Source organism: Botrytis cinerea, chromosome 10 (assembly GCF_000143535.2).
Source record: "Botrytis cinerea B05.10 chromosome 10, complete sequence".
Lineage (NCBI taxonomy): Eukaryota > Fungi > Ascomycota > Leotiomycetes > Helotiales > Sclerotiniaceae > Botrytis > Botrytis cinerea.
In genome coordinates this window covers 328,127-351,561 of record NC_037319.1, presented here as the reverse complement: position 1 = coordinate 351,561, position 23,435 = coordinate 328,127, and the positions used below count along the sequence as shown (strand labels likewise).

At 42.1% G+C, this 23,435-nt stretch overlaps 6 protein-coding genes across 6 annotated transcripts; 5 read left to right on the top strand and 1 right to left on the bottom strand.

Annotated features, from left to right (window-relative positions):
- The first annotated feature begins 326 nt into the window (after positions 1-326).
- BCIN_10g00830 (hypothetical protein) lies at positions 327-2,868 on the top strand. Its single transcript, XM_024695416.1, has 5 exons — positions 327-619; positions 672-822; positions 873-932; positions 986-1,639; positions 1,700-2,868. Exons 1-5 carry the CDS (start codon positions 509-511, stop codon positions 2,377-2,379), a joined length of 1,656 nt encoding a protein of 551 aa, XP_024551210.1. The 5' UTR covers positions 327-508; the 3' UTR covers positions 2,380-2,868.
- Positions 2,869-2,920: 52 nt separating this feature from the next.
- BCIN_10g00820 (hypothetical protein) lies at positions 2,921-4,082 on the top strand. The gene has a single exon (XM_001555747.2). The coding sequence runs from the start codon at positions 2,989-2,991 to the stop codon at positions 3,892-3,894; it is 906 nt and encodes a 301-aa protein (XP_001555797.2). The 5' UTR covers positions 2,921-2,988; the 3' UTR covers positions 3,895-4,082.
- Positions 4,083-4,798: 716 nt separating this feature from the next.
- On the top strand, positions 4,799-6,147 carry BCIN_10g00810 (hypothetical protein). The gene is made up of 2 exons (XM_001555748.2): positions 4,799-5,085; positions 5,146-6,147. Exons 1-2 carry the CDS (start codon positions 4,959-4,961, stop codon positions 5,961-5,963), a joined length of 945 nt encoding a protein of 314 aa, XP_001555798.2. The 5' UTR covers positions 4,799-4,958; the 3' UTR covers positions 5,964-6,147.
- Positions 6,148-6,591: 444 nt separating this feature from the next.
- BCIN_10g00800 (hypothetical protein) lies at positions 6,592-7,835 on the top strand. Its single transcript, XM_024695415.1, has 2 exons — positions 6,592-7,357; positions 7,422-7,835. Exon 1 carries the CDS (start codon positions 6,774-6,776, stop codon positions 7,332-7,334), a length of 561 nt encoding a protein of 186 aa, XP_024551209.1. The 5' UTR covers positions 6,592-6,773; the 3' UTR covers positions 7,335-7,357; positions 7,422-7,835.
- A 1,466-nt stretch (positions 7,836-9,301) lies between these two features.
- On the bottom strand, positions 9,302-13,614 carry BCIN_10g00790 (hypothetical protein). Its single transcript, XM_024695414.1, has 3 exons — positions 12,006-13,614; positions 11,857-11,954; positions 9,302-11,800 (listed from the first exon to the last, which is right to left on the bottom strand). Exons 1-3 carry the CDS (start codon positions 12,895-12,897, stop codon positions 9,737-9,739), a joined length of 3,054 nt encoding a protein of 1,017 aa, XP_024551208.1. The 5' UTR covers positions 12,898-13,614; the 3' UTR covers positions 9,302-9,736.
- A 1,897-nt stretch (positions 13,615-15,511) lies between these two features.
- BCIN_10g00780 (hypothetical protein) lies at positions 15,512-22,972 on the top strand. The gene is made up of 4 exons (XM_024695413.1): positions 15,512-16,281; positions 16,403-16,420; positions 16,648-21,978; positions 22,071-22,972. Exons 1-4 carry the CDS (start codon positions 16,271-16,273, stop codon positions 22,366-22,368), a joined length of 5,658 nt encoding a protein of 1,885 aa, XP_024551207.1. The 5' UTR covers positions 15,512-16,270; the 3' UTR covers positions 22,369-22,972.
- The last annotated feature ends 463 nt before the right edge of the window (positions 22,973-23,435 follow it).

The window sequence follows — 23,435 nt, the reverse complement described above, 5'->3', positions numbered from 1 at the left end:
CGTAGTCATGCGTGTTTGGGGGTTGGGTGATGAAATATTTGAAAGACATGTTGTTGAATCAATGTCATTCGATGAGCATACGGTCTCGGGGTGATAGCTTGAATTCTTTTCCCTTCTCTTTACCGGCTGAAATTGCGCACCTCTGAGATTAAAACGTCTTACCCTGGTGACATGCCACTTAATTGTCTTGATCGAAATCAAGACACCATTGAAAACATTGATCCTGGTCACTACCAACTGTTGGCTTTTTTCCGTCTGAGAAACGTACCCAGATAATTTTTATCATGTTTGTCGGTGTAAGCAACATAAAATAATGCATTTCATTTGACTAATGCTGTTAGTCTGCTGATAGACTTCATATTACCTACTAAAAGCATGTTGCCATGTGTCCAACACTTGGAACCAAATGTTGGATGACAATCGTTCACATGGTAAAATTACCTCTATAAGATGATTGTGTTAGCCAGCTTTTTGTTTTAAACTCATTGAATTCTTAAAAAATACCATCATGCGATTCAGTGAAAGGTTTACGGAAGAAATGTCAAAGTATGAGTCCTTTGCGGGTCATTCTTACTATCTTGTAATTTTACAGGCTATATTCTCTTTAATTTTTCTCAAGGTCATTTTTCTCCAAAGAATCTCCATGCTTAGATTGCTGACAATTTCTGTAGCTGTCTCTCACTGCAATCTATCGTGTTACTTTTCATCCATTAGCAAAATATCCCGGCCCAAGATGGGCAAAGATCACAGATTTGTATTCTGCTTATCATAGTTTGGGAGGAACGCTCCATGTAAGAACTTTGCAAGCTCATGATAGATACGGTAAGCAGATCAGCTATATTAATCCTAGCAGCTGTTGAGATATACTCTAGGAAGTGTAGTTCGCCTGGGCCCTAATAAGTTAGTTTTCAATTCGGCTGAAGCTCTTCAAGGTACTTTCCATTCCAGTCATGGGCGATCTTTTTCTAATTTATATAATATTCAGAGATTTATATATCAAAAGATGTTCAGAAATCAAAAGGATATGCTGCTCTAGTCACCACACCAGGTGTTCATAATGTCCACAATTCAGTGGACTTTTCGATACACAAACACAAAAGAAGGGTCATTTCAAAAGGCTTCTCTATCCCATCTCTGCTAGCTTTCGAGCCAACAATGATTAACACTGTCAACCTCTTGATACAAAATCTAGCTAGGGCATCTATCAAAAGCAAAAGTCAAGATAACTGGTCATCACCTATCAATATGGGTACTAGCTTTAAACACATGTCTTTAGACGTCATGGGAGAATTCGGTTTTGGACAATCATTCAACTTACAAACTTCTTCTGATAACCATTTTCTTCCAGAAATGATTGCAGGAATACTGACTAGAGGGGGAGTTTTACTCCAATGTCAAGCTTTCCGAAAGATAAGAATCGAAAGATTTTTCAATCGTAAAGTCCACAAAGCCGTCAGAAAATACCATTCCACGGTAAGTAAGTTGGTGGCGGATAGATTGAAGGAAGACAAGAATGAAAAGAGTGATTTGTTTTCTTTCATTTTCGATGCGCAGTATTCAATCGATGGTAAACATGAGGATATCGAAACTATGACAGAATCCGAATTATTTACTGAGAGTGGGTTTTTACTTGCTGCTGGTAAGTACCTTTTCAGATCTTCCAAATATCTAGAGAATTTTCGTTGATTCACACAAACAGGTTCTGATACATCCTCCACATCTCTCTCGGCCCTTCTCTTCTACCTCTCTCGATACCCAAAATGTTACGAAAAAGTCACCGCAGAAATTAGGTCTACCTTCTCATTTCTCTCCGAAATTCACAGCGGCCCAAAAATAACCTCTCTCAAATACCTACGTGCCTGTATCGAAGAAGCTCTTCGCATGAGTCCACCCCTCGGCTCCGCACTCTGGCGAGAAGTTCGTCCCGGAGGCATCACTATCGATGGCGAATTCATCCCCGCAGGCTATGATATCGGATGTGCAGTCTATGCTATACAACACAATGAACGATATTTTCCCGATTCCTTTGAATTTCAACCCGAGCGCTGGATAGTATCGGAAAACAATCCGCAGGAAAAAATTGAGGAGATGAAATTGGCGTTTGCACCGTTTAGTTTGGGGCCAAGGGGATGTCCGGGGAAAATGATGGCGTATATGGAGATGGGGATTATGATAGCGAGGATGATTTTTTGCTTTGATTTTAGGAGACCGAGGGATGGGGGGTGGGGAGAAGTGGGCGAGGGTGTGCTGGGTGATGTGGGGGGGAGGGCGAGAGTAAATGAGTTTCAGTTGATGGATCATTTAGCTAGTACGCATGCGGGACCTTATGCGGAGTTTAGATTGAGGGATGGGTTGGAGAGTGAGTTTGAGGGGTTTTAGTTGGGTTTTGTGGATTTGGGGGAAGAATTTTAAGTGGTAGGTAGCGAGAAGACTTAGGGTGTCGTGTGGCAACATTGAAAGAAAGCAAGATTTACATATCTTGTCAAAGCTGTCTGTTTTGAATGTTAGTTTAATACTTTCTACACCTATAGTAGCAAAGTTGTCGCTATCGTCTGGACTCTTTTTCGTTTTGCAGAATCATCTCCACTTCAACCATTCACAAATCTTACAAAAACTTATTTGTGAATGTCCAATCACACAACCATTTTCTGTTAATTTAGGGATCAAACATCTATTCATTTGATATATCAATAGTTGCGAGGAGACGCGAAAGTGGTGGAAAATTGTCTTTCCAAATCCATTCACCCGTTTGCAAAATTCATCTCTTCATACTTATTCACGCGCTTGAAGATATGAATCACATTTTTCTTCCTTCTGTCTTCTACTCAGTCTCCATATCTCTCAGAAAATTGTAATATAGTCTTTGCATATAATTAGAATGTTTAAAATCCAATTACTCTTCAATTTTTACATCTCAAATGCTCCTATTGAAGCAATTCCCATTAAGTTGCCCAAACCAAAAAATTAATCATCGCCATTCCGAACAAAATGTCCATTCCATCTCCAACACCCTTCAAACCTCGATCCTCATCCCTGTCCCCGAATTCACATCCACTATCAAAATCTCAATCTCAATTACAATCTCAATCACAACCAAGATCTCAACCTCAGCCTCAGTCAACATTCCATCTTCTCACTCAAACCCAAATCCAAACCCCAGACAAAAAATGTATATATCTCCTTACCACATACACCTGTTCCCATTTCGTACAACCATTTACTCACCCAACAAATATAATCCATACCGAGAATTGCATTGCGAGATTTGGAGGCAATTGTTCGAGTCCGGGGTATCGGTATGAGATATTAGGGAATAGAGGAGAAGTATGCGAGGCTTGTCTACGAGGCGGAAAATCGATGAAGGAGGGAAAGGACTCGAGTGGGGAGCTTCGGCTAAGAGATGAAGAAAGGGGAAATGGTTTCGAAATGGAGATGAAGGGAGATAAGGATATTATGCTAGGGATAGACTCGAAAGCGAAGACGGATGAAGAAACGATTCATTATCCGAGGAAGAACCAGGAAAGTGATGAAATTGCGGAAACCTCATCAACTTCTGTTTTTCCATTAAAGAAACCACGAATTTCTCCGGAAATGTATAAACGTTGCGGTGAGAGGAGCGGTAATGGAAGGGGAAAACGAATGATGACTTATGAATCTCAACGAGCGGTTTCAACACAGAGAAAATCGATGATTGCGGGGAAACAACGTGTTTCTGTCATTGTTGAGGAGGGATGGGAATATGATGGTGATGGTGATGGATATGGAATTTTCGATTCGAGTTTGAGATGTGGGAGGGAAAGGGGAAGGAAATGTTGGGAGATTTTATGGGAGAGGTTGAGAAAGTTGTGGATGAAGATTAGAGGGTCTGGGGGGGGGGTTAGAAATTGGGATTAGGTCTTAATTGAGGCTTTTGAGGGGTGTTGAGCTCGTCTCTGTGATTAGTCCAAGGGCAAATTCGCTTGTATATCTGACATCTTCTTATTAGGTTTCGGATTCATCGATATTCAGTATATGGTAATCAACAGTTCTCTTTCTAGATACAATATATAGATATACAAATAGATATTGATGTAATTGCCACATTCCTTTTTGTAACTCGATTTTGTATTAGAATGATATTTTACCTCCATTCATCCCCCCTTTAGCCATCTTTGATATATTAAGACACTTATATTTTCATGGTAAATATCGATAGATGGGAAATAATCCAAAGACGAAGTGAGCATATAATATGAGTGATACTAAAAAACTGGATATAGTCTTCGCTTGTTTAAGAGCGCATCTGTATCGCTCTCAGTGCCGAGTAGTATGTTTAAGCGAGCATATATTATTGTGAGGTTGAGCACAAGATCATATTTCCCCGTAGACAACTTTGACAAAATTTAGTACTTATAATCAAATAAGATGATATCTCTAAAATTACATACATTCAGCATATCCCATTGTACCTCAGTAATCATCGAAACATTCACCCCCAGCCACCCTGTAAATCATATACAAAAAATACATCCCCTCTGAAAATAGTCATCCAATCCATACCATTCCTCTCCAATATAAAAATAATAATAAAACAATAATAATCTATTCGCAACTTTGCTATTTTATTCGTTTCTCAAAATAACATGAATGCAACTCCGCCCTATCTATACGGCTAAATATGGTCACAACTCTGTAAACATCCCATACCTATGATTCAGTAGCAGTAGAACGTTTCCTATGTAACTAGTCATTTCTGTATACGGGTCTCTAGGGTTGCATGTTTTGTATATAAACATAGATTGAATCCGGATTCTTTTTTGTATTATTACAAGTAAATATTACTTTAGGGTACTTGCAAAAAGTTCTCGACACATCTTCGACTTCAGACAAGTTTCTCAAGTACTTTCGAATCTACAAGTCTTCACATCTTTTTTAACATCAGTCTACCTTCAAATCTCAATACCAACATCAAGACAGTAATGATGTCAAACAATTCGAGATTCACTTTCCCAAGAACTCTTGGTGGTCAACACCAAATCACATCGCAAAAGTCGTCTAATTCCAAGCAGACGCAGAATAACGAGCGATGTATATATATCGTTCAAGGTTAGTCTCCCCCTCCCCTTTCCATCTCACATCTATCACATCCAACTAACAATCCACCAGAATACGCCTGCCCCGTTCACCCTTCCCTCAACAGCCCTCGCATCCTACACCGCACCCCCTGTCTGCAAGCCGTGCTTCCCGTAGCCTTGCAAATAGACTGCGAGAACTACGGTCAAATATCCCGGTACGACAAGAATCGCGGATGTATGGAGTGTAAAACACTCACGGTGAAGCATCCTGAGATCCTGAAAAAGATGCAGGAACTGGGAATGGAACAAGAGAGCATCGATCATTTCGAGAAAGTGACTAGCAGCTTTTCTGCTAGTAGGAGGGTTGTGGAGCTGGTCAGGTCGAGGGAGGAGATGGAGAGTGTGAGAAGAAAGGAGGGATACGACAAGGACGCTGCCGGAACGGAGCGCGAAACCGTACGGCCTCAACCTTCAACTGTAAAGGCTGAGAATCTTGAACTGGAAGAAATCCTCGAGGAGAATAACACTCTTCCATCTTCCGCCGAGTCTACCGAGCTCGAGACTCCCACTCCCACCTCTGCTACTGTATCCGCAGAGCAAATCCCAAGCGACCAAGTTGCGACGCTAAAATCTTCCAGTCTCTTAGAACGAGAGACCCTCAACCGACTCAACCAACCACAAGCTGCAGAAATCCAGCTTCCCGAAACCCCACCACCCTTTTCCCCCTCCCGCACCCCCTCGCTCCTCTCCCCAGAAAGACTGACAGATAACGTCCACATCCAACTGGACGAAGACTGGGACTGGGACGACGAAGAACCCGAGCGCGTTTTCGGAGAGGTAGCACTTGCGCCATCCTTCACTTGCCAGACGGGTGATGAGTGGATTGTAGTTGGGAGTTGGAAACAGTGATGCTGGCCACGGAGGGGCTTGGGAAGAGTGAGTCAGGGTATCTTTGCTTGAGTGGTGCGATATGGAGTTCGGATAGAAAAACTAGGATTTATTTATTCAATTTGGACAGAATCCACGTCCGTTTTTTACATTTTAGTAATACTAATATTAATATAAACATTAATATCAATCATCTATCCATGCACCTTGATTATATTTCACTATAAACCTACTTACATAATGAATACAAGTATTAATCATTCATGACTTGCCTACTTTTCATCCAATAAGATATCGAAACATCTTTCTTGTTTTAGATATACATATATTGTGCGTGAGAAAACGTGACCTATGGGTTATGTGATAGGATTATTGGTATTTATAGCTCCTCCTTCTGTAGACTAAAAATACATATGATTTACCTTTTTTATTTTGATCTCTTACATTGTATATTCTAACCCAAATGTGTTCTCAGATTTTGCTATTGCTATATGGTGATTCACCCTTAATCACTAGGGATAGCTGTTAGATTGATTATAGTATATGCGAAGGCTTTTCTTATGTGATCTCTATCACCTTCTACTCTTTTACAATATATACAATACCATGATAAATTCAACGATAAATTACTTTTCTATTACTAAAACTCGCCTAAATTTACTTTCGTCTAGAATTCTAATTCCAATTCCAGAATCAACAGCTAAAAGCTAAAATCAAGAATCTAAAGTCTCACTCAAAGTTCGAATCATTTATTAATAAATAAGATCCCCTCAAACCAAACGAATATTGAAAACACACACACTCTCTCTATCATTTCCTCCCCCCAACGATATGCAGCCCGCATGCGGAAACCGCGACCGCCGCATCGGGCAAGGCGCGTGCACCGGCCCACGTCCGCTGTGGCGGGGTATAAGAATCTCGCGTCCTCCATCTCTCGCTCTTTCTCTCCTTCATCCGTTTATAATAACTACCAAGTCCGCAGTTGCGAAGACCGCGCGGTACAGTCAACATTTCATTCCTGATATTCATTTGCAAGAAAGACCTCACCCTATTTTATCGCCCACTCCATGCAGCAAAGACTTCCTCGCAGTAGCCATGTCTAATCCCTCAATGCCTTCAATTCTCCCTTCCGATCTCATTCAACTAGTCCTCTTGGCTATTATTATCCTCCTGCTCGCGGTAACAATATCCTACGTCCTAGGCTGTTACGTCCTTGAGGTCAACACCGAGTTGATAGATGGCGGCAGAACTGAACGCACAAATCAACTACTTTTCTTTCGCAAAGGCCCCGTCAAATTCATCATCGGTAGCCACCATGTTGGCCGTCGGGTTCTTCAGACTACGAATTCGCATGCTTCTTTGGTATCGGGTTCAGGGCGACAAGCGGGCTGAGACTGGTAAATACTTCTCGCCGAGTACGCGATCTCTCAAGCCCTCAGCCCACCATTTCCGTGCATGAAACTGCTAATTTAGATTCAGCCGCAATCGGAGTCAGCAATATGGGTATCACGAAGAACAATCCACGCAGATCTTGGCCGTGGGGGCGAGAATGAAAGAGACAGGGCATGAGGAAGTACGACGGAAGCTGTCTAAACTTGGCATTCTTGGCCTGACCAGAGACAAGCAATCAGTTTTGCGAATTCTGATTAAACAGATGAAAATAACCATCACTTCCTTCGCTTCTAATAATTCACCTTATATAGCACTTTCAGACTTGAGTCCTGATCTTCAGACATCAAATCATCTAATTGTATTTCGTTACTGGCGACTTTGACTCTATTCACAAGTCGTTTTGATACTATTGAGAGCCTTGACCCTCTATTCACTTGGAATTTGTTTCTCTCGCCTGGAAGACGCCAATGTCTTTTCTGTGACACATCATGCAGGGATTCAATCTGTTCCAATTATTATCCGGGTCAGTTGCTGTGGGCTGGAATTCGCTGATCGCACAAGTTCCTTCCGCAAGTAGTTCTAGATTTGCTCCCGCAAATCAGCGCCAACTAGCGCACTGGCTCACCGGAATTCTACCCTAAAATCCAGTAACTGTCTCCAAAAGGGATGATTCTCCGGTCTGGCCTCTGGCAGCATTGTGATGTATCACACCTCGCTAGCTCATTGATCAGGACTGTTTCTGTGGCTCACATTCATTTGCGGACAGGAGGCAGGAGTGACTCACCCGTGGCACTTGCAGGATTCTGGATGGCTTGAAGTCCAATCGATTCCTCTTCACACCATCAAAACCTTCTCCTGCCGCGGCCACTTCCAAGAAGGGCCGAGCCAAGTACTGTGAAGCCGTCGCTGCACTCGAATCCCAGCGCCAAGGCTACACCATTTCTCTCTCCCACTTCATTTTGGCATCAATAAGAGCGGAAGAACTCCCACCTTGGCCCTGAGCCATCTTGCCGAAGGCTTTCTAACGGACTTTCCATCAATCCTGACAAGTGCTTCGATTGGAGCGATCCATATGTTTTAGGTAGTCTACAATCGCAATTCAATGGGCTCACCCTTTGCTCACTGTACTAGCCCATATCTTCCTACATCAACACTGCTTCTTGGGCCTGCATCAATGCACAAGATGGCCTAGATGAGCCCTCTTCACACCATCGAAACCTTGCGCCTGCTGCGACCGCTTTCAGATGCCTAAAAAAAAACCTAAACTCTGCAATTCACCGAGAACTGGCACCGCCATAAATATAAGAATAATACAACAACAACAACAACAACAACAAGAAGGCCTTGAATACAAACATTCAACTCCTATACTCATATCTCAGCCAATACTCCACGACTCGACTCGGAGAAAGAATCGCCAGCAACATCGAAAGGAGATCGAAACCAGGAGTAGGAAATCAAGAAATAACAGCTTCCCAACCACTCGCTCAACTGCTAGGAATTCCAATCTCAACTTCCAGCTACGGCGATGTTGGCGCTAGCGCACAAACGCAAGTCCGAGCGAGAAAGGTCGACAGTACACAATGTGATACGAGAAAGGTATTATCTAAGAGATAGATCGACATAAACTTATTGCAAAGAAAAAGAGAAGATAAAAGATAAAAGAGGGTAATAATCGAAAAGGGATAAGCGAGGAGCTCTTATACCTCACAAAAGCAACACCGGATCCATACCCACACACCTTGCCACATACAGCGGTCGCTAAACCCCGGGGGGGGGGGGAGTGCAACACTACGCCCCAGATTATACAAGAAAGGATTAAGAAATTGCATATTGCATTTGTATACCTATTGAAGTTTGGAAATGTAAATTGAGATGAAAAGTAACGCTAATGTATCTGGTGATAGATATGGTTGATATATTAGATATTAAAAATTACATTAACTTTATGTGATTTCCGACAAAGTTGTTCAAGCAATCAATTGAATGCTTACTACCTACCCGCGTGTAAAAGGATAATAAGACAGCAATATCATTATTATCATCATCATCAAAGACAAGATATCAAAATCCATAATTCGATACACACATATATAATTTCAAATTATCCACATACTAATTTCAATAATATACTCCTATCAATCACCTATCTATATATAAATTTTCTGATTCATTCCTCTATCTATTCCCCATCATCACTCCTTTCCATATCTTTTGTTTCACAATCCAGGTACCTACTACCACTATCTGTACATCTCTACTCATTTACATGTACCACTATCATATCATAACATAATGATACCAACTACATCACATAACAGCACTCTAACTTACACCTCCCCTCCCGTCCCCTCCCATTCACTGTACTCCTCCTCCTTCCTTCCAATTATACAACCAGAAAATTACAATTCCTTAGTAACTCTAGGTCTATCATCTCTCCTCCCAATCCCCATTCCCAACCCTGTATTTTGTTCCCCCTCCCTCTCAATTTCCCTCTCCACCATTTCAATACTACTCAAACTCGGGAACCTTTTACTAAAATCCGCGAGATATTCTTCTTTTTCCAAGGAAGTCATATCTGATCTTGGTTGAATCCCAGACGCTCCTCTACTAGCTAGATATGACTGTTTAGGCGGAGAATTATTGACAGCAAGACTACCTCCTGTATTCATATTATTGAGATGTGTAGGTTTGGGTGGGGCACTTGGTCTTGGTCCTGTTTTAGTATTTGGTAATTGAGAAGGTGTTTGTTGAGGTCGAGGTTTGGTATAATTGAGATCAGGTGAAGGGATTGAAGGCTGAACTGGTTTGCGAATTGCAGAAGGTTTTCCATATGGATTTCCAGTTGGTAAAGGATTAGGTTGACCTGGTATATCGGTATATCTTCCATAACCTTCTGCTGTTTTCTTTGGGGAAGGTTGTTGACTATTTTCATCCAAGAGACTTTTGACTTTGTGTTGAATACTTGCAGCTCGGGTTACCCCACCAATACTCTTTGGGGCTGGTGCACCACCACGATCAGCAAGTCGTTTTCGATATTCGGCTGCCGCATCAGAAACACGTTTTTCTTCAATTGATAATCTTCTTCGTTCATTTTCTCTTCTTTGTTCTGGCGTCATGTTGTCATCTACCGTTCCATCATCACTTCTATCATCTGTTGCCTCGGATCCAGCTATTGGTGTCAAGTCACGTCGATCTAGATCATGTAGAGGACTTGGGGTTCTTGGACCAGGTGGAGCGCTGGCATTGTTTTCAAATCTTTTGAAAGCATCTCCAAATTTACCGGCCAACAAATTTTTCGTTCCAGATAACGAAATCGTAGGCATACTAGAACGTTTAGATTTTGAACCACTACTTCGACGTCTATCTTTCTTGACCCTTTCGTGATCTTCCATTGATTTGAGAAAGTCAACATTCGATTGAGGATCATCATCAAGTGAATCTGTGACGGCAGAATCTCTAGAATATGATGGACTTCGTTGAGAATCAATCGAGGGACGACCTTCCTTTTCTCGAAGAAAGTCCATATTTGATTCCAAATATTGACTTGATGGACGTGATCGACTCAAACTGGATTTCGTTCGAGGAATAGTACTTTCAAGTGCTTCATTGCTAGGTCTACTCATTTCGAGAGATGGTCTAGATGATGATGAATGTTTTGAATGAGTAGATTGTGGGTTGTATGAAGAGGTTCGAGGTAACCCAGGATGAACAGGTAAAAATTCTTGTGGTTCTAAAGTCGGTGTTCTAGAAGGAGTTGCGATTTGATTTCTTGGCAAACTAGTTGATCGATGATGGTCCGATGGAAGAAGACGTGGAGAAGCGGTAAAATTAGGTGGTCGTGTATTTGAAGGCGGGGGAGTTGGTGTTGTCATGGTACCTTGAGATACATATGATGATGGTTTTACACCAGGATGAGTAGGTGTAGGCTGATATATTAAGGTTGCCGGTACATCTGATGTTTGAAGTTCAAGTGGATTACTGGATAGAATTTGTTGAGCACGAGATGGCTTGTTGGTTGAAGTTGATGACCCCGGTCGGTTTGACATCGCAAATGCATCATCAGCTAATCTTTCTGTCACTCGTTTGCTAACAGGTTGCGATGTCTTTGTGGGTGATGTTGATCCAAAATCAAATTTGCCTCCTTCATGAAGGAGTGAAAATTGATCCAAGCTTGGAAATCGATTGGAGATTTCGTCCACAGCTGGAGGAGAAGTTGTAGAATCCAAAGCGGCAAATGGATCGCTAACTGTACCTCTCATTGGAGACGGACTAGGTTTTGTAGCTTGTGGCTGTGTATTAGCCGTGGGTCTTCCCCTTCGCATTGGTACAACATCAGGTATAACTGTTTGATGTTGTGTTGGAGGCGCAAAAACTGCTCCCACCACTGGAGGTGATGTCGGAGAATCGGTAGCTGGCAATTGCTGATACTGTCGCGATTCTGATTGGGTTCTTCCAGCATATATCTGATATGGTGAGTTTTTATTTGCCAGTGGAGGATGGAAGATTTAAAACAACATACGTCCTTGATTGGAACCTCGATTCCTTGCATGAGACATGATTCCCTCAAAACTTGGTATATATTGGGACGAGATGTTGGCTTCTCTTTCAACATAGATGCTAAAATTTGTTAGCACAATTTCTTCTTAATGATCGCACCATTGGATGTACCTATTAAATTCTTAAGGGGGTCCGAAAACATTGGATATGAGGGAAATTTAAAGCTTGCGTTCAAGATAGCAAGTTGACCCTGAGCCTCGAATGGTGTAGTATAATAACACAACTTATATAGCAGTACCCCTAATGCCCAAATATCCGACTTCTCATCAATTGGTAGTTTCCTGTATACATCGATCATCTCAGGACTTCTGTATTGTAATGTTGTATGTTTTTGAACATCGTCTTCGATCAATCTGCATTCAGCAGCGGTCGTAGCAGCAGGTCGCGGTGGTGCCGTGGAACCAAAGTCGCAGAGTTTAAATCTTCGAGAAGGACCGGTAGAAGTTATGAGAACGTTCTCAACTTTAAGATCTCGATGTAAAAGGGGGGGTTTGAGGTAGTGCATGCATGCTACTCCCTCTGCCACGTCTGAGAATATCTTTAGAATTTCGGGTTCCGTCAACCTGTTTTGAAGTCGAGTATTCATGAAGTCGATCAAACCACCACCATTGCAAAATTCCATGAGTAAAAATACCTCGTATCCTCCCCCTTTCAGCTGTGATGCATGTGAATCGTAATATGTGACAATTGGGCGGTGTCCCTTTAACTTCTTCATGGTTTCCACTTCGGTTCTCATGTTTGCCAAATGTTCCTTGTCAGGGACCGCGACTCTTTTCAATACCGCAATGTCTGTCCCATCGATAGGTTTTGGCATTTTGACCAGGTAGACATGAGCGAACCCCCCTTCCGAGAAGTACTTTTGAATGACGACCTTGTGAGATCCGACTTGGATTTTGGTCCCGGGTGCAAACGTTCCAGGCGGTGCTGACGGGTCAGGTATTGGTACAGGTCCTCCATAAGCCGCAGATCGAGGGGCAGTCGCTGGCACATTGTAAGATGCCATGATTTATGTTGTAGGTGTGTAAAGCACGACGATGGCAGATGTCGAGCAGCTAAGAATTAGATGTGATCACCGCATTGAGTGAAGTATGGCGACTTGTAGATCGATTCTTGGAATTAAAAAGATATAAAGTAAAGCTTGACAAGATATTCCAAAGTTGATTGAAAGATGGATGCGTAGATTCAACGGTCAACGTTCAATGTCCAATCCAAATTGCATAGAGTATCGAGAATGATGGGATGGGGCATATCCAGGCTGGCATTGATGTTATCCATTGATTTGGTTGAGGACTCACCGCCTTTCTGTTCTGCCCATGCATATTGGCCAATGGAAAAGGGAAGAGAACGTGTCTCACGGTAGGTAGATCATCTGGCTTTGGTGGGTATGAAATGCAAAGAGAGCGTGTGAACGAAGGAACACCTTTTGATCGTTGTTGTCAAGTGATGGGATGAGAGCGAAGTGAGGCGTGGAGGGGGTTTTTGATGGACGATGAATTTAGAAGAGAATTTATATAGACGTGTGTATATAGACGCGTGTGTATAGCCGTGTGTATATAGACAGGTAGATAGACAGGTAGATAGACAGGTAGATAGACAGGTAGATAGACATGTATATACATATACACATACATATACACATACATATACACATACATATACATATTTACTCACACACATACACCGATGCATATTTCACATTTGACACATTCCCCAGTTTCGCAAAGGAACATACCTGGGTCGAAGCATAACGGCCGTCTCAATTATGAATGATAGATCGATGGATCACGGCTCTAGCCTATTCCGGCATCACCATCTCATCGCGAATACGTTACAACCTGACTCGTCACTCGTCACTCGTCACTCGTCATTCATTCTCCAGATGGGATTGTGATTGCCTCGCTCTCCTTAGCATGTAACTCGGCCAGCCCTGTCAAGATTCTTGCACCCATTCCATCGATGCTGTCACAGATGCGAGTATCAAGATGGGCAATTGCTCGACCCAACTATGCCCAAGTACGGAGATTGACGGCGAAAGCATTGTAACACACACCACAAAGCGATGGGGCTTTACCCCATATGCAAGAACTTGAGTTCATTAAAACATTACGCTCTTTGAAATGCATATGGTGAAATTGAGGTGGTGAAAGTATTATAAATGTATAAATGTATAAATGTCAGCAACTTGTACGAATTTATCAAAGTAAATCTATTCCTTGAGAATTCTATCAAGAAGTCTATTAAATCCTTTGAAATCTTTATAACCTTTCAAAAGTAAGAGAAAAGTTGAAAATCGAAAGTTGAAGGGGGCAGCTCAATATGTATTCGTATCCGAATTAGCTAAAGCAGTAGCAAAATCTATAAAAACAACAAGTTTTATGACTTACGCCGTCAACCTCTGCAATGATGATGGTGTTGTCGGACAATGTTTCAATTGTGCCTTGCATACAATCTACAATCGCACCCTCCTCGTGCTCCCTCGGCTCGTGAATGATATTACGTGGATGAATCGTGATGAAGCGATGACTAGTCGGTACATGGTGAGTCCTGCATACCGACAATGGAGTTTTCGATGAAACCGGAAGTCCGATGTCTATTTCGAGGACCGGTAATTGATGCTGTCCCCAGATTCGTTGCTCGAAAGGGATGATGGTTGATGTTGATATCGATATTGATATTGATGGTGCACCAGGCCTCTTTTCTTTTTATTGATAGATAATTCGGTGGGCACGACGATCCAGAACCAGATCCAGATCCAGATACAGATACAACAGAAAACATCTACCTGCCATGACTCCATGTACTTACTCCCTGTCTACATTTGATTCACGTCGCGTCGTCTGATGTCGAGCTTTATTCTGATGCGTGCCGTTATGGTAAGACCGTTGCGAAGTCTATCCCCAAACCCCATGCCATCTGTTCTTTTCATTGGAGGGCGATGATGGTCTAGAGTAAATTTGCTTTGTGATTCTTGGGCACGCACACGCTTTTCGATAGCTAGTCCGATAGCCAAGGTGTGGTAGGCACCGTAGGTATGCTGCAATCTGTATTGAGGCTGCTTGCTTGGAATATCAACCTATGAAATTGCATCCAAATTTAATCTCCGACGGAAGGAAGGTGCAAGTGGGAGGACAGCGGGCTGACTGGAGCGAAGAGCAGACCTGACGGTGTTGACTGGCGTTGACAGGCGTTGATTGCATATAGATGGAGAGGTTTGATGTTCCTATGTTCATATGTTCCTCTCCTCTCCTTGCCCATTCTGGGTATTGTATTGTCATGATTGTTGTTGCCATCTCCCTGGTATTGCTCTCTTCTCTCTACATAGTATGCATCCTTCACATGATTGCGATTACTCATTCATCACCTAACCCATCACCTAATCCGCCAAATTCGCACTTCTCTTCTCTGCCGTTCCCTTTCCCTTGTCCTCTGTCTCTCTGCGCGCCCTCTCCTCCCTCTCCCTCTCCCTCTCCCTCTCTCTCTGCGCTCTTATTTTTTTTTTCCCTCTTTCCCAGCCATATTCGTGATCTCCATTTTAGTGAAAGGCTTGAAGCAACTGCAACAGGGATCCGCTCAGCGCTAAGCCTTTAAGCGAATTAAGAAAATTATTGGGATTTTCTGAATACTTAAGGACCATAAAGGACGGCGACTCCCCGACCGACCATGTTGCTACCATAAGAAACCACCAAAATCCACACAAGGGCACATTCAGCCAATCAACGAGGCCAACGAATTTTATACCAATCCACGCCAATCCATCCCAAACCACACCGGTGCATACATATATCAGTACATATATCGGTACATACACATATCAGTCAACCATATCAACCATATCAACCACATCGACCACATCAACCACACCAACCGTACCCAACGATACCATACACACCTTGCCACACACGCCATACCATACATATCGACAACCACAGTCGATCCAGTCAGCCATTCAATTCAAAGGGACAAGAATACACTAATAGCTTTTCCCCGTATTTAATTCTTCAATTGACCAAAAATATCCCGCCTCGCGATCAAGGCTGAAAGGTTGCAATCCAATCCACGTCGTCGCTATCAACATTAGCCCTACTCACATCTCCAAACATTATCAAAAAATTCTTTGGATCCTTGTGCGATTACTTATCTATTAACTCATTGCATTTACGCGTCTAATAAACTTTTCTCCGACAGTGCTTGTTGCAACTATCGTTGAAAATACTACCCCAGCTCCACTCCTACGTTTTTTGCCACGACGACGACCATCCCAACGATAACGGAGGTGAATGGATTAACGAACGTTCACAAGCACTCATCTTTTGGCACATATGGCGTTTTCCCTTTGAACCTCTTCACACGGATAATGAACCACACGCGTATTGAAAATGGCTTCAAGGTAATGTTTCACCTCCACCACCCCCAATATTAAGTTGTGATCAATGCGGCCGCGTTGCATTTGAATGCTGCACTTCGGGAATTAATTATGGATTTGCTGACATGATGATACGTTGAAATAGATTGGATCGACTTGTCACGTGAGTAGCTTCTTTTTGGGTCACTCCATCTTTTTTCCGTTTTGGTTGAGACAATGTCAACCCCTGGAAACTTTTTAATATGCCGTGGGCTTTTTACGGGAATTGTATGATTGAAGATCTCTTTTGACATGATATGATCATCAACGATCTTCATTTCGAGAATATTCTGGACGAGTTTCATTGGAGCCTCATCTCGTTCTCCTATCTCCTGCTAACTTTTGACCTAGGCTACTGGAAACAGGAAGCACTCCATTAATTAGGAATACTGCCGCTCAGCAATTGGCGGATGTGCAGAAATCACATCCCGAAGAACTTTTCAATTTATTAACAAGAGTTGTTCCATATCTTCGTCACAAGACTTGGGATACGCGAACAGCTGCTTCGAAAGCATTAGCTGGAATTGTTGAGAATGCAGAAAAGTATGACCCAAACGGTGAGGATGACTTAGCGAAAGATGAATCAAAGATTGAAGAATCTGGCATCAAAAAGGAAGAAGCCGTAGAGCCAACACCACTTGCCGAAGGTCAATTAAGTCTTGACACTCTCGATATTGTATCAATTCTCAAATATGGCAAAGAACTTGTTCGTGGTGGAGATAGAGGTCACGATTGGGCTCTAGCTTCTTTGGATCCTGCTCAACGTCTCGCTCATCAAAAAAAGACACTTGATGGACGACTTGGTCTTCTTGGTCCATATTCCGAAGAGGAACTTGAATACGCAGTTCCTAGCACTAACCAGAATGGATCCAGTACCACACTGGCACGTGAGGATTCAAATGGGTTATCGCGACAAGAAAACAACAAAGGTACATCCACACCCTCGGAAGAAAGTGGACTGAGTGCGAGACAACTGAATCAACTGAAAAGAAAGCGAAAAAGAGAAGCCATGACTGCTGGTAGCAAAAGTAGGCTAGTAGATCTTTCAGTGCGGCGTACCAATACTTCGAACGATGCAGATACTTCCATGCCGGATGCTAGTGGTGAAGATTCCAAAAATCCTATGGCGGATTACTTTTCGACGGAGAGAAACTCTGAAATTGACGAGGATTCTAAAGTCGTTTCAGAATTCAAGGGTCCAGTCATGCCAATCAAATCCGAACTTGAGACCGAGGGCGAACAAGAAGGATCCGAGTGGCCTTATGAACGTCTTTGTGAATTCCTTGTGGTGGATTTATTCGATCCTCAATGGGAAACTCGACATGGTGCTGCAATGGGTTTGAGGGATATCATACGTATCCATGGAGCCGGCGCTGGAAGACAATTAGGAAAGACTCGTGCGGAAAACAACTTGCTCAATCAACGTTGGCTTGATGACTTGGCTTGTCGATTGTGTTGCGTTTTTATCTTGGATCGTTTTGGGGACTATGTTTCAGATACAGTTGTTGCACCTATTCGAGAAACAATTGGTCAGACTCTTGGTGCTTTACTCATTCACCTCCCACCCCCAGTCGTTTATTCCGTTCATCACATTTTGTATCGTCTCGTTATGCAAAATGACATTCAACTCGATAAGCCAGGATGGGCTATTTGCCATGGTGGTATGATTGGTCTCCGTTACTTGGTGGCAGTCCGGAATGATTTGTTACTGAAAGACAACGATTTGATCGATGGAGTCATTCGTGCTGTGATGAAAGGTTTAGGTGATTGGGATGATGATGTTCGTTCTGTTAGTGCAGCAACTCTTATTCCAATTGCTAAAGAGTTTGTCAACTTGAGACCTGAAGCTCTTGATGGTCTCATCAATATTGTTTGGGAATGTCTCTCAAACCTTGGTGATGACTTGAGTGCTAGCACGGGACAAATCATGGATTTGCTAGCCAAACTTTGCAGTTTCCCCGAAGTACTTGAAGCCATGAAGAAGAATGCTTCTCGAGATGCTGAACAATCTTTTGGACTTTTGGTACCAAGATTGTATCCATTCCTTCGACATACCATCACATCAGTGCGCTCGGCAGTTCTTAGAGCTTTGTTGACATTTGTCGGCATTGAGGGTGAAGGGACCAGAGATTGGATGGATGGAAGGATTCTTCGATTGATCTATCAAAATATTTTGGTTGAGAGAAATCAAGATACTTTGAATTTATCACTTCAAGTATGGAAAGCATTGGTACATTTCCTTGCAAGGGATCCGGAACATTTATCCGCAGAATTTTCATCACACATCGATCCTCTTATGCAACTTACCTTGCATCCTATTGGTGTATCTCGACATCCATTACCCATGAACGCCACGCTTTTCCAAAGACCATCCGGTAATTCTTACCTCCCTAGTGGCCCTACAATTAACGCTCGTCCAAACACACCTTCCGGTCCCGAACCTCCAACGAAAAAGCGTAGGAAAGCTACCAAGGCTGTTGAGCCTACTCCTACATCATCATCACACGACGTTGATGGCCCAATGATGCAAGGCGATGTGGATTTAGTGGGTATGGATATTTTGATTAGATCTCGTGCATCTGCCGCAAAAGCTATGGGTCTTATTATGTCTCTCGTACCAGCGCCTGCTCTCAATGCATATGATGCTAGTATTATCCCAGGAATGTCTTCGGCGTTCTCCTCCACTCAACTAACAGCTTCAATTGTTATTGACGAATACGCTAAAAATTGTATTTCAAAGACTCATGCTTTACGTTTTGAACCGGCTCTTACAAAGATTCTCGAAACCGAACGCCCTCTCACATATAGAGACTTGGTCAGCTACACACATTTGGTTCGAACTCAATGTTCACAACTCCTCAATACCTTTCGCGATGTTGGCAAAGTTTCTCAAGGTCGTCTTCCTGTACTTGCGGTTGTCGTTGCAGGCGAAGCTGAAGCTGGACCAGATGCTTTCTCCATTGTGACTGCTGATAAATGTGTTTCCGAGGATTTTGATCGATTAAAGAAGATTCTTTCTCCTGGTCAACGTATGATTGCGACTCAAGCCCTTACCGAAGCACGCGAAAACGTTACTGAAGTCATCAATAACGCAAAGAGCATCAAAGAATTGAGAGACACCCGCATCAAGGCTGCTGCTGCAAGTGCTTTGGTCGCCATGAAGGTTTCACCTAAGAAGCCGTCTCACATTATCAAGTCTATGATGGATAGTGTGAAGAAAGAGGAAACTTTGGAATTACAACAACGGTCTGCTTTCTCTATCGCTCGACTTATCGAAATATTTGCCGAAGGTGGTCGTACTGGGCCGGCACAAAAGGTTGTATCCAATTTGGTCAAATTCATGTGTATGGAAACCTCGGAGACACCAGAATTCGCGCCAAATGCTCCTCTCACAACCGCCATTCTATCATTACGGAAAGAAGAAGATCGTAAAGATCATCCAGATGCAGCAAAATTCGCACGAGAAGCTAAAGAAGCGAGAATAACCAGAAGAGGTGCCAAGGAAGCTTTGGAACAACTCTCTACAATATTTGGACCCGAATTATTAAATAAGGTCCCTACACTTAAAGGTCTGATGGAACAACCACTACGACATGCATTTGGTGGTACTCTTCCACGAGACTGCATAGACCCCGCACAACCCTTTGGACAAGAAGCTATTGATGGTATGTCTGTAATTCGTGCCTTGACACCCACGTTGGATAAATCACTATATCCTTTTATCATGGAATTGCTTCCTCTCGTCGTTACAGCCCTCCACTCAGAATTATCAGTCTTCCGTTACATGGCAGCCAAATGTCTTGCGACGGTTTGCAGTGTTATCACTGTAGAAGCTATGACTTTACTTGTGGAGAAAGTTTTACCTTCCATCAGCAATCCACTCGACCTCAACTACCGTCAAGGTGTCATTGAATCAATTTATCATCTTATCGCTGTCATGGGTGATAGCATATTACCCTATGTCATTTTCCTCATCGTCCCTGTTCTTGGACGAATGAGTGATTCAGATACTGATGTACGAGTGCTTGCAACAACTTCTTTCGCTACTCTTGTCAAACTTGTTCCACTTGAAGCAGGTATTCCAGATCCTCCTGGTCTATCACAAGAATTATTACAAGGCAGAGATCGTGAACGTACCTTTATCGGTCAACTATTAGATCCTCACAAAGTTGAGGAGTTTAAAATTCCAGTCGCCATTAAAGCGGAACTTCGTTCTTACCAACAAGAAGGTGTTAATTGGCTCAACTTTTTGAACAAATATCATCTTCATGGAATTCTTTGTGATGATATGGGTCTTGGAAAGACATTACAAACATTATGTATTGTCGCAAGTGATCATCACCTTAGAGCTGAGGAATTTGCCAAAACTGGTGCCCCGGAATCCAGAAGAATGCCATCTCTCATCATATGTCCTCCTACTCTTTCCGGTCATTGGCAACAAGAAATTAAAGCATATGCTCCTTTCTTAACATGTACGGCCTATGTTGGACCTCCACTTGATCGAGCCCGTTTTAGAGAACAACTTGGTCAAACTGATATCGTCATTACATCATACGAAATTTGTCGCAATGACATTGATGTTTTATCGCCACTCAATTGGAATTATTGTGTTTTAGATGAAGGTCATTTAATTAAAAATCCTCGAGCTAAAACTACCGTCGCTGTCAAACGTCTACTTAGCAATCATCGACTCATCCTTTCCGGTACACCAATTCAAAACAATGTACTGGAACTTTGGTCTCTCTTCGATTTTCTCATGCCAGGTTTCCTTGGAGCTGAGAAGGTTTTCTTGGATCGTTTCGCCAAACCAATTGCCGCTAGTCGTTATAGTAAATCTTCTTCAAAAGAACAAGAAGCTGGCGCTCTTGCTATTGAAGCTTTACATAAGCAAGTTCTACCATTTCTTCTACGTCGTCTTAAAGAAGAGGTTTTGGATGATTTACCACCTAAGATCTTACAAAATTACTACTGTGATCTTAGTGATTTACAGAAGAAACTTTTCGAAGACTTCACCAAGAAAGAAGGCAAAACTCTCGCTGAAAAGGCATCATCTGGTGATAAAGAAGCAAAGCAACATATTTTCCAAGCTCTTCAATATATGCGCAAACTTTGCAATTCACCTGCACTTGTTATGAAAGAAGGTCATAAACAATATGAAGATACTCAACGACTTCTTGCCAAACAAGGAACCAGTCTTCGAGATCCTGTTCACGCACCAAAATTAACGGCCTTGCGAGATTTACTTGTTGATTGTGGTATTGGTACCGAACCTTCTTCCGAGAATGAAATTACCACCGAAACTTCCTTTGTCTCACCTCATCGAGCTTTGGTCTTCTGTCAAATGAAGGAGATGTTAGATATGGTTCAAAATGATGTTCTTAAGAAGATGTTACCTTCAGTACAATTCTTACGTATGGATGGATCAGTTGATGCTAATAAACGTCAAGATATCGTCAACAAATTCAATTCCGATCCTTCATACGATGTCTTACTTCTTACAACTAGTGTGGGAGGTTTAGGACTTAATTTGACGGGTGCTGATACAGTTATTTTTGTGGAACATGATTGGAATCCTCAAAAAGATTTACAAGCTATGGATAGAGCTCATAGAATTGGTCAAAAGAAGGTGGTTAATGTTTATCGATTGATTACTAGGGGAACTTTGGAGGAAAAGATTTTGAGGTACGTTATAATCTCCATTCACACATTCTTCTTCCGTGATTCTCTAACGTCATTGTTCTCTTACAAATCAAATACTAATTCATACCAAACAGTCTTCAAAGATTCAAAATCGATGTAGCATCCACAGTAGTCAATCAACAAAATGCGGGATTGGGAACCATGGAAACAGATCAAATCCTTGACCTCTTTAATCTAGGCGATACATCAGAAGTTCCATTAGCAGCAGATAGTAGTGTTCAAGCAGAACGAGAAGAAGATATGGTTGATGCAACTGGAGAAGTAAGGGAGAAAGGAAAGAAAGGTTGGTTGGATGATTTGGGAGAATTGTGGGATGGAAAGGAATATGAGGAAAGTTTTGATTTAGAGGGATTTTTGAAAACTATGAAGTAGTTGAGAGATAGTGGGGTGGGTGGTAGTGGAGTGGTTGGGTTGGGTTGGACTTGGGTTTGGTATGTCGGTATTGAGGTGGGATGAAGGAATGGAGATTGAGAGAGCCTTTTTTTTTTCTGAAACGGGACAGGCTTATTAAGTATATTAGTATTATAGTATATGAGAAGGGGCGTTTATTTCCTTTGTTTTGGAAATTTTGATATCTCTTTTGTTTTCTGTTGGTTGATGGTTGGTTGCACAAGAGGGGTTTGTGATGGGAACAAGAGCGGCTTTTGTATGATTAGATGGTTGGGGATAGAGAAGGGAAGAAAGGAGAACAAAGAACAGAGAGAAAAGAATGAAATTATGAGAATGAATGAAGAATGAAGAAAGAACGAAGAATTCGATTGAGGAAAGAGAACATGGCATAATACTTTTTTCTTTCCTTGGGTGTATTTCGTATCTTTTATTGTATATTTGTATATTGTACCTAGTTATGAGATTATTGTATTGTAATTTAATAGCGAATTATTTGCTTGGTAAGAGGAATTGGAAATAGGAAATGGGAAATATATCATTGTTAATATTTATTAATAAGTAGTTCTGCTTTTTAATTTTACTCTCATTCTCTGAGTTTCTGGATTTACTTTCCGGGGTTATTTTCCGGGTTTACTTTCCGGATTTATTGCTGTCCTTCTCTCTTGAGGGGAAAAATATATATTAAATATATAAAAATTCTTTCTTTCTTTCTTCCTTTCTTTCAAACCCGTGACACCCGTCCCACCCCACCATCCCACCCCACTCCGTCCCATTGATTCCCGTCCCGCCCCACCACATCACACCAATCTCTCGTTTTCACCCATCCTCCCATCCACCCATACCCACTACTTCCCCTCTTTACACTCCTTTTCACCTTTTCCTTTGCTTGACTATCTTCATCACATAGTATAATGTAGTGTAATATAATATAATGTGATATAGACTCACATATTCCGCCCCGCACCATCAATCAGTACAATATTGAGAGAATTGATCATAGCAGATCCCTCGTGGCGCAATTGGCTAGCGCGTTCGACTGTTAGTGTTTG

Excerpts from the sequence above, each read along its gene's own strand:
- BCIN_10g00790 (XM_024695414.1), bottom strand. The coding sequence starts at position 12,897 with ATGGCATCTTACAATGTGCCAGCGACTGCCCCTCGATCTGCGGCTTAT. Across the intron at positions 11,955-12,005 it reads CCCCCTTAAGAATTTAATAG|CATCTATGTTGAAAGAGAAG; the intron begins GTACATCCAATG and ends AACAAATTTTAG. Across the intron at positions 11,801-11,856 it reads TCGAGGTTCCAATCAAGGAC|ATATATGCTGGAAGAACCCA; the intron begins GTATGTTGTTTT and ends TCACCATATCAG.
- BCIN_10g00800 (XM_024695415.1), top strand. The coding sequence starts at position 6,774 with ATGCAGCCCGCATGCGGAAACCGCGACCGCCGCATCGGGCAAGGCGCG.
- BCIN_10g00830 (XM_024695416.1), top strand. The coding sequence starts at position 509 with ATGCGATTCAGTGAAAGGTTTACGGAAGAAATGTCAAAGTATGAGTCC. Across the intron at positions 823-872 it reads GCAAGCTCATGATAGATACG|GAAGTGTAGTTCGCCTGGGC; the intron begins GTAAGCAGATCA and ends GATATACTCTAG. Across the intron at positions 1,640-1,699 it reads TGGGTTTTTACTTGCTGCTG|GTTCTGATACATCCTCCACA; the intron begins GTAAGTACCTTT and ends TCACACAAACAG.
- BCIN_10g00780 (XM_024695413.1), top strand. Across the intron at positions 21,979-22,070 it reads TTGGAGGAAAAGATTTTGAG|TCTTCAAAGATTCAAAATCG; the intron begins GTACGTTATAAT and ends CATACCAAACAG.
- BCIN_10g00820 (XM_001555747.2), top strand. The coding sequence starts at position 2,989 with ATGTCCATTCCATCTCCAACACCCTTCAAACCTCGATCCTCATCCCTG.
- BCIN_10g00810 (XM_001555748.2), top strand. The coding sequence starts at position 4,959 with ATGATGTCAAACAATTCGAGATTCACTTTCCCAAGAACTCTTGGTGGT. Across the intron at positions 5,086-5,145 it reads ATGTATATATATCGTTCAAG|AATACGCCTGCCCCGTTCAC; the intron begins GTTAGTCTCCCC and ends ACAATCCACCAG.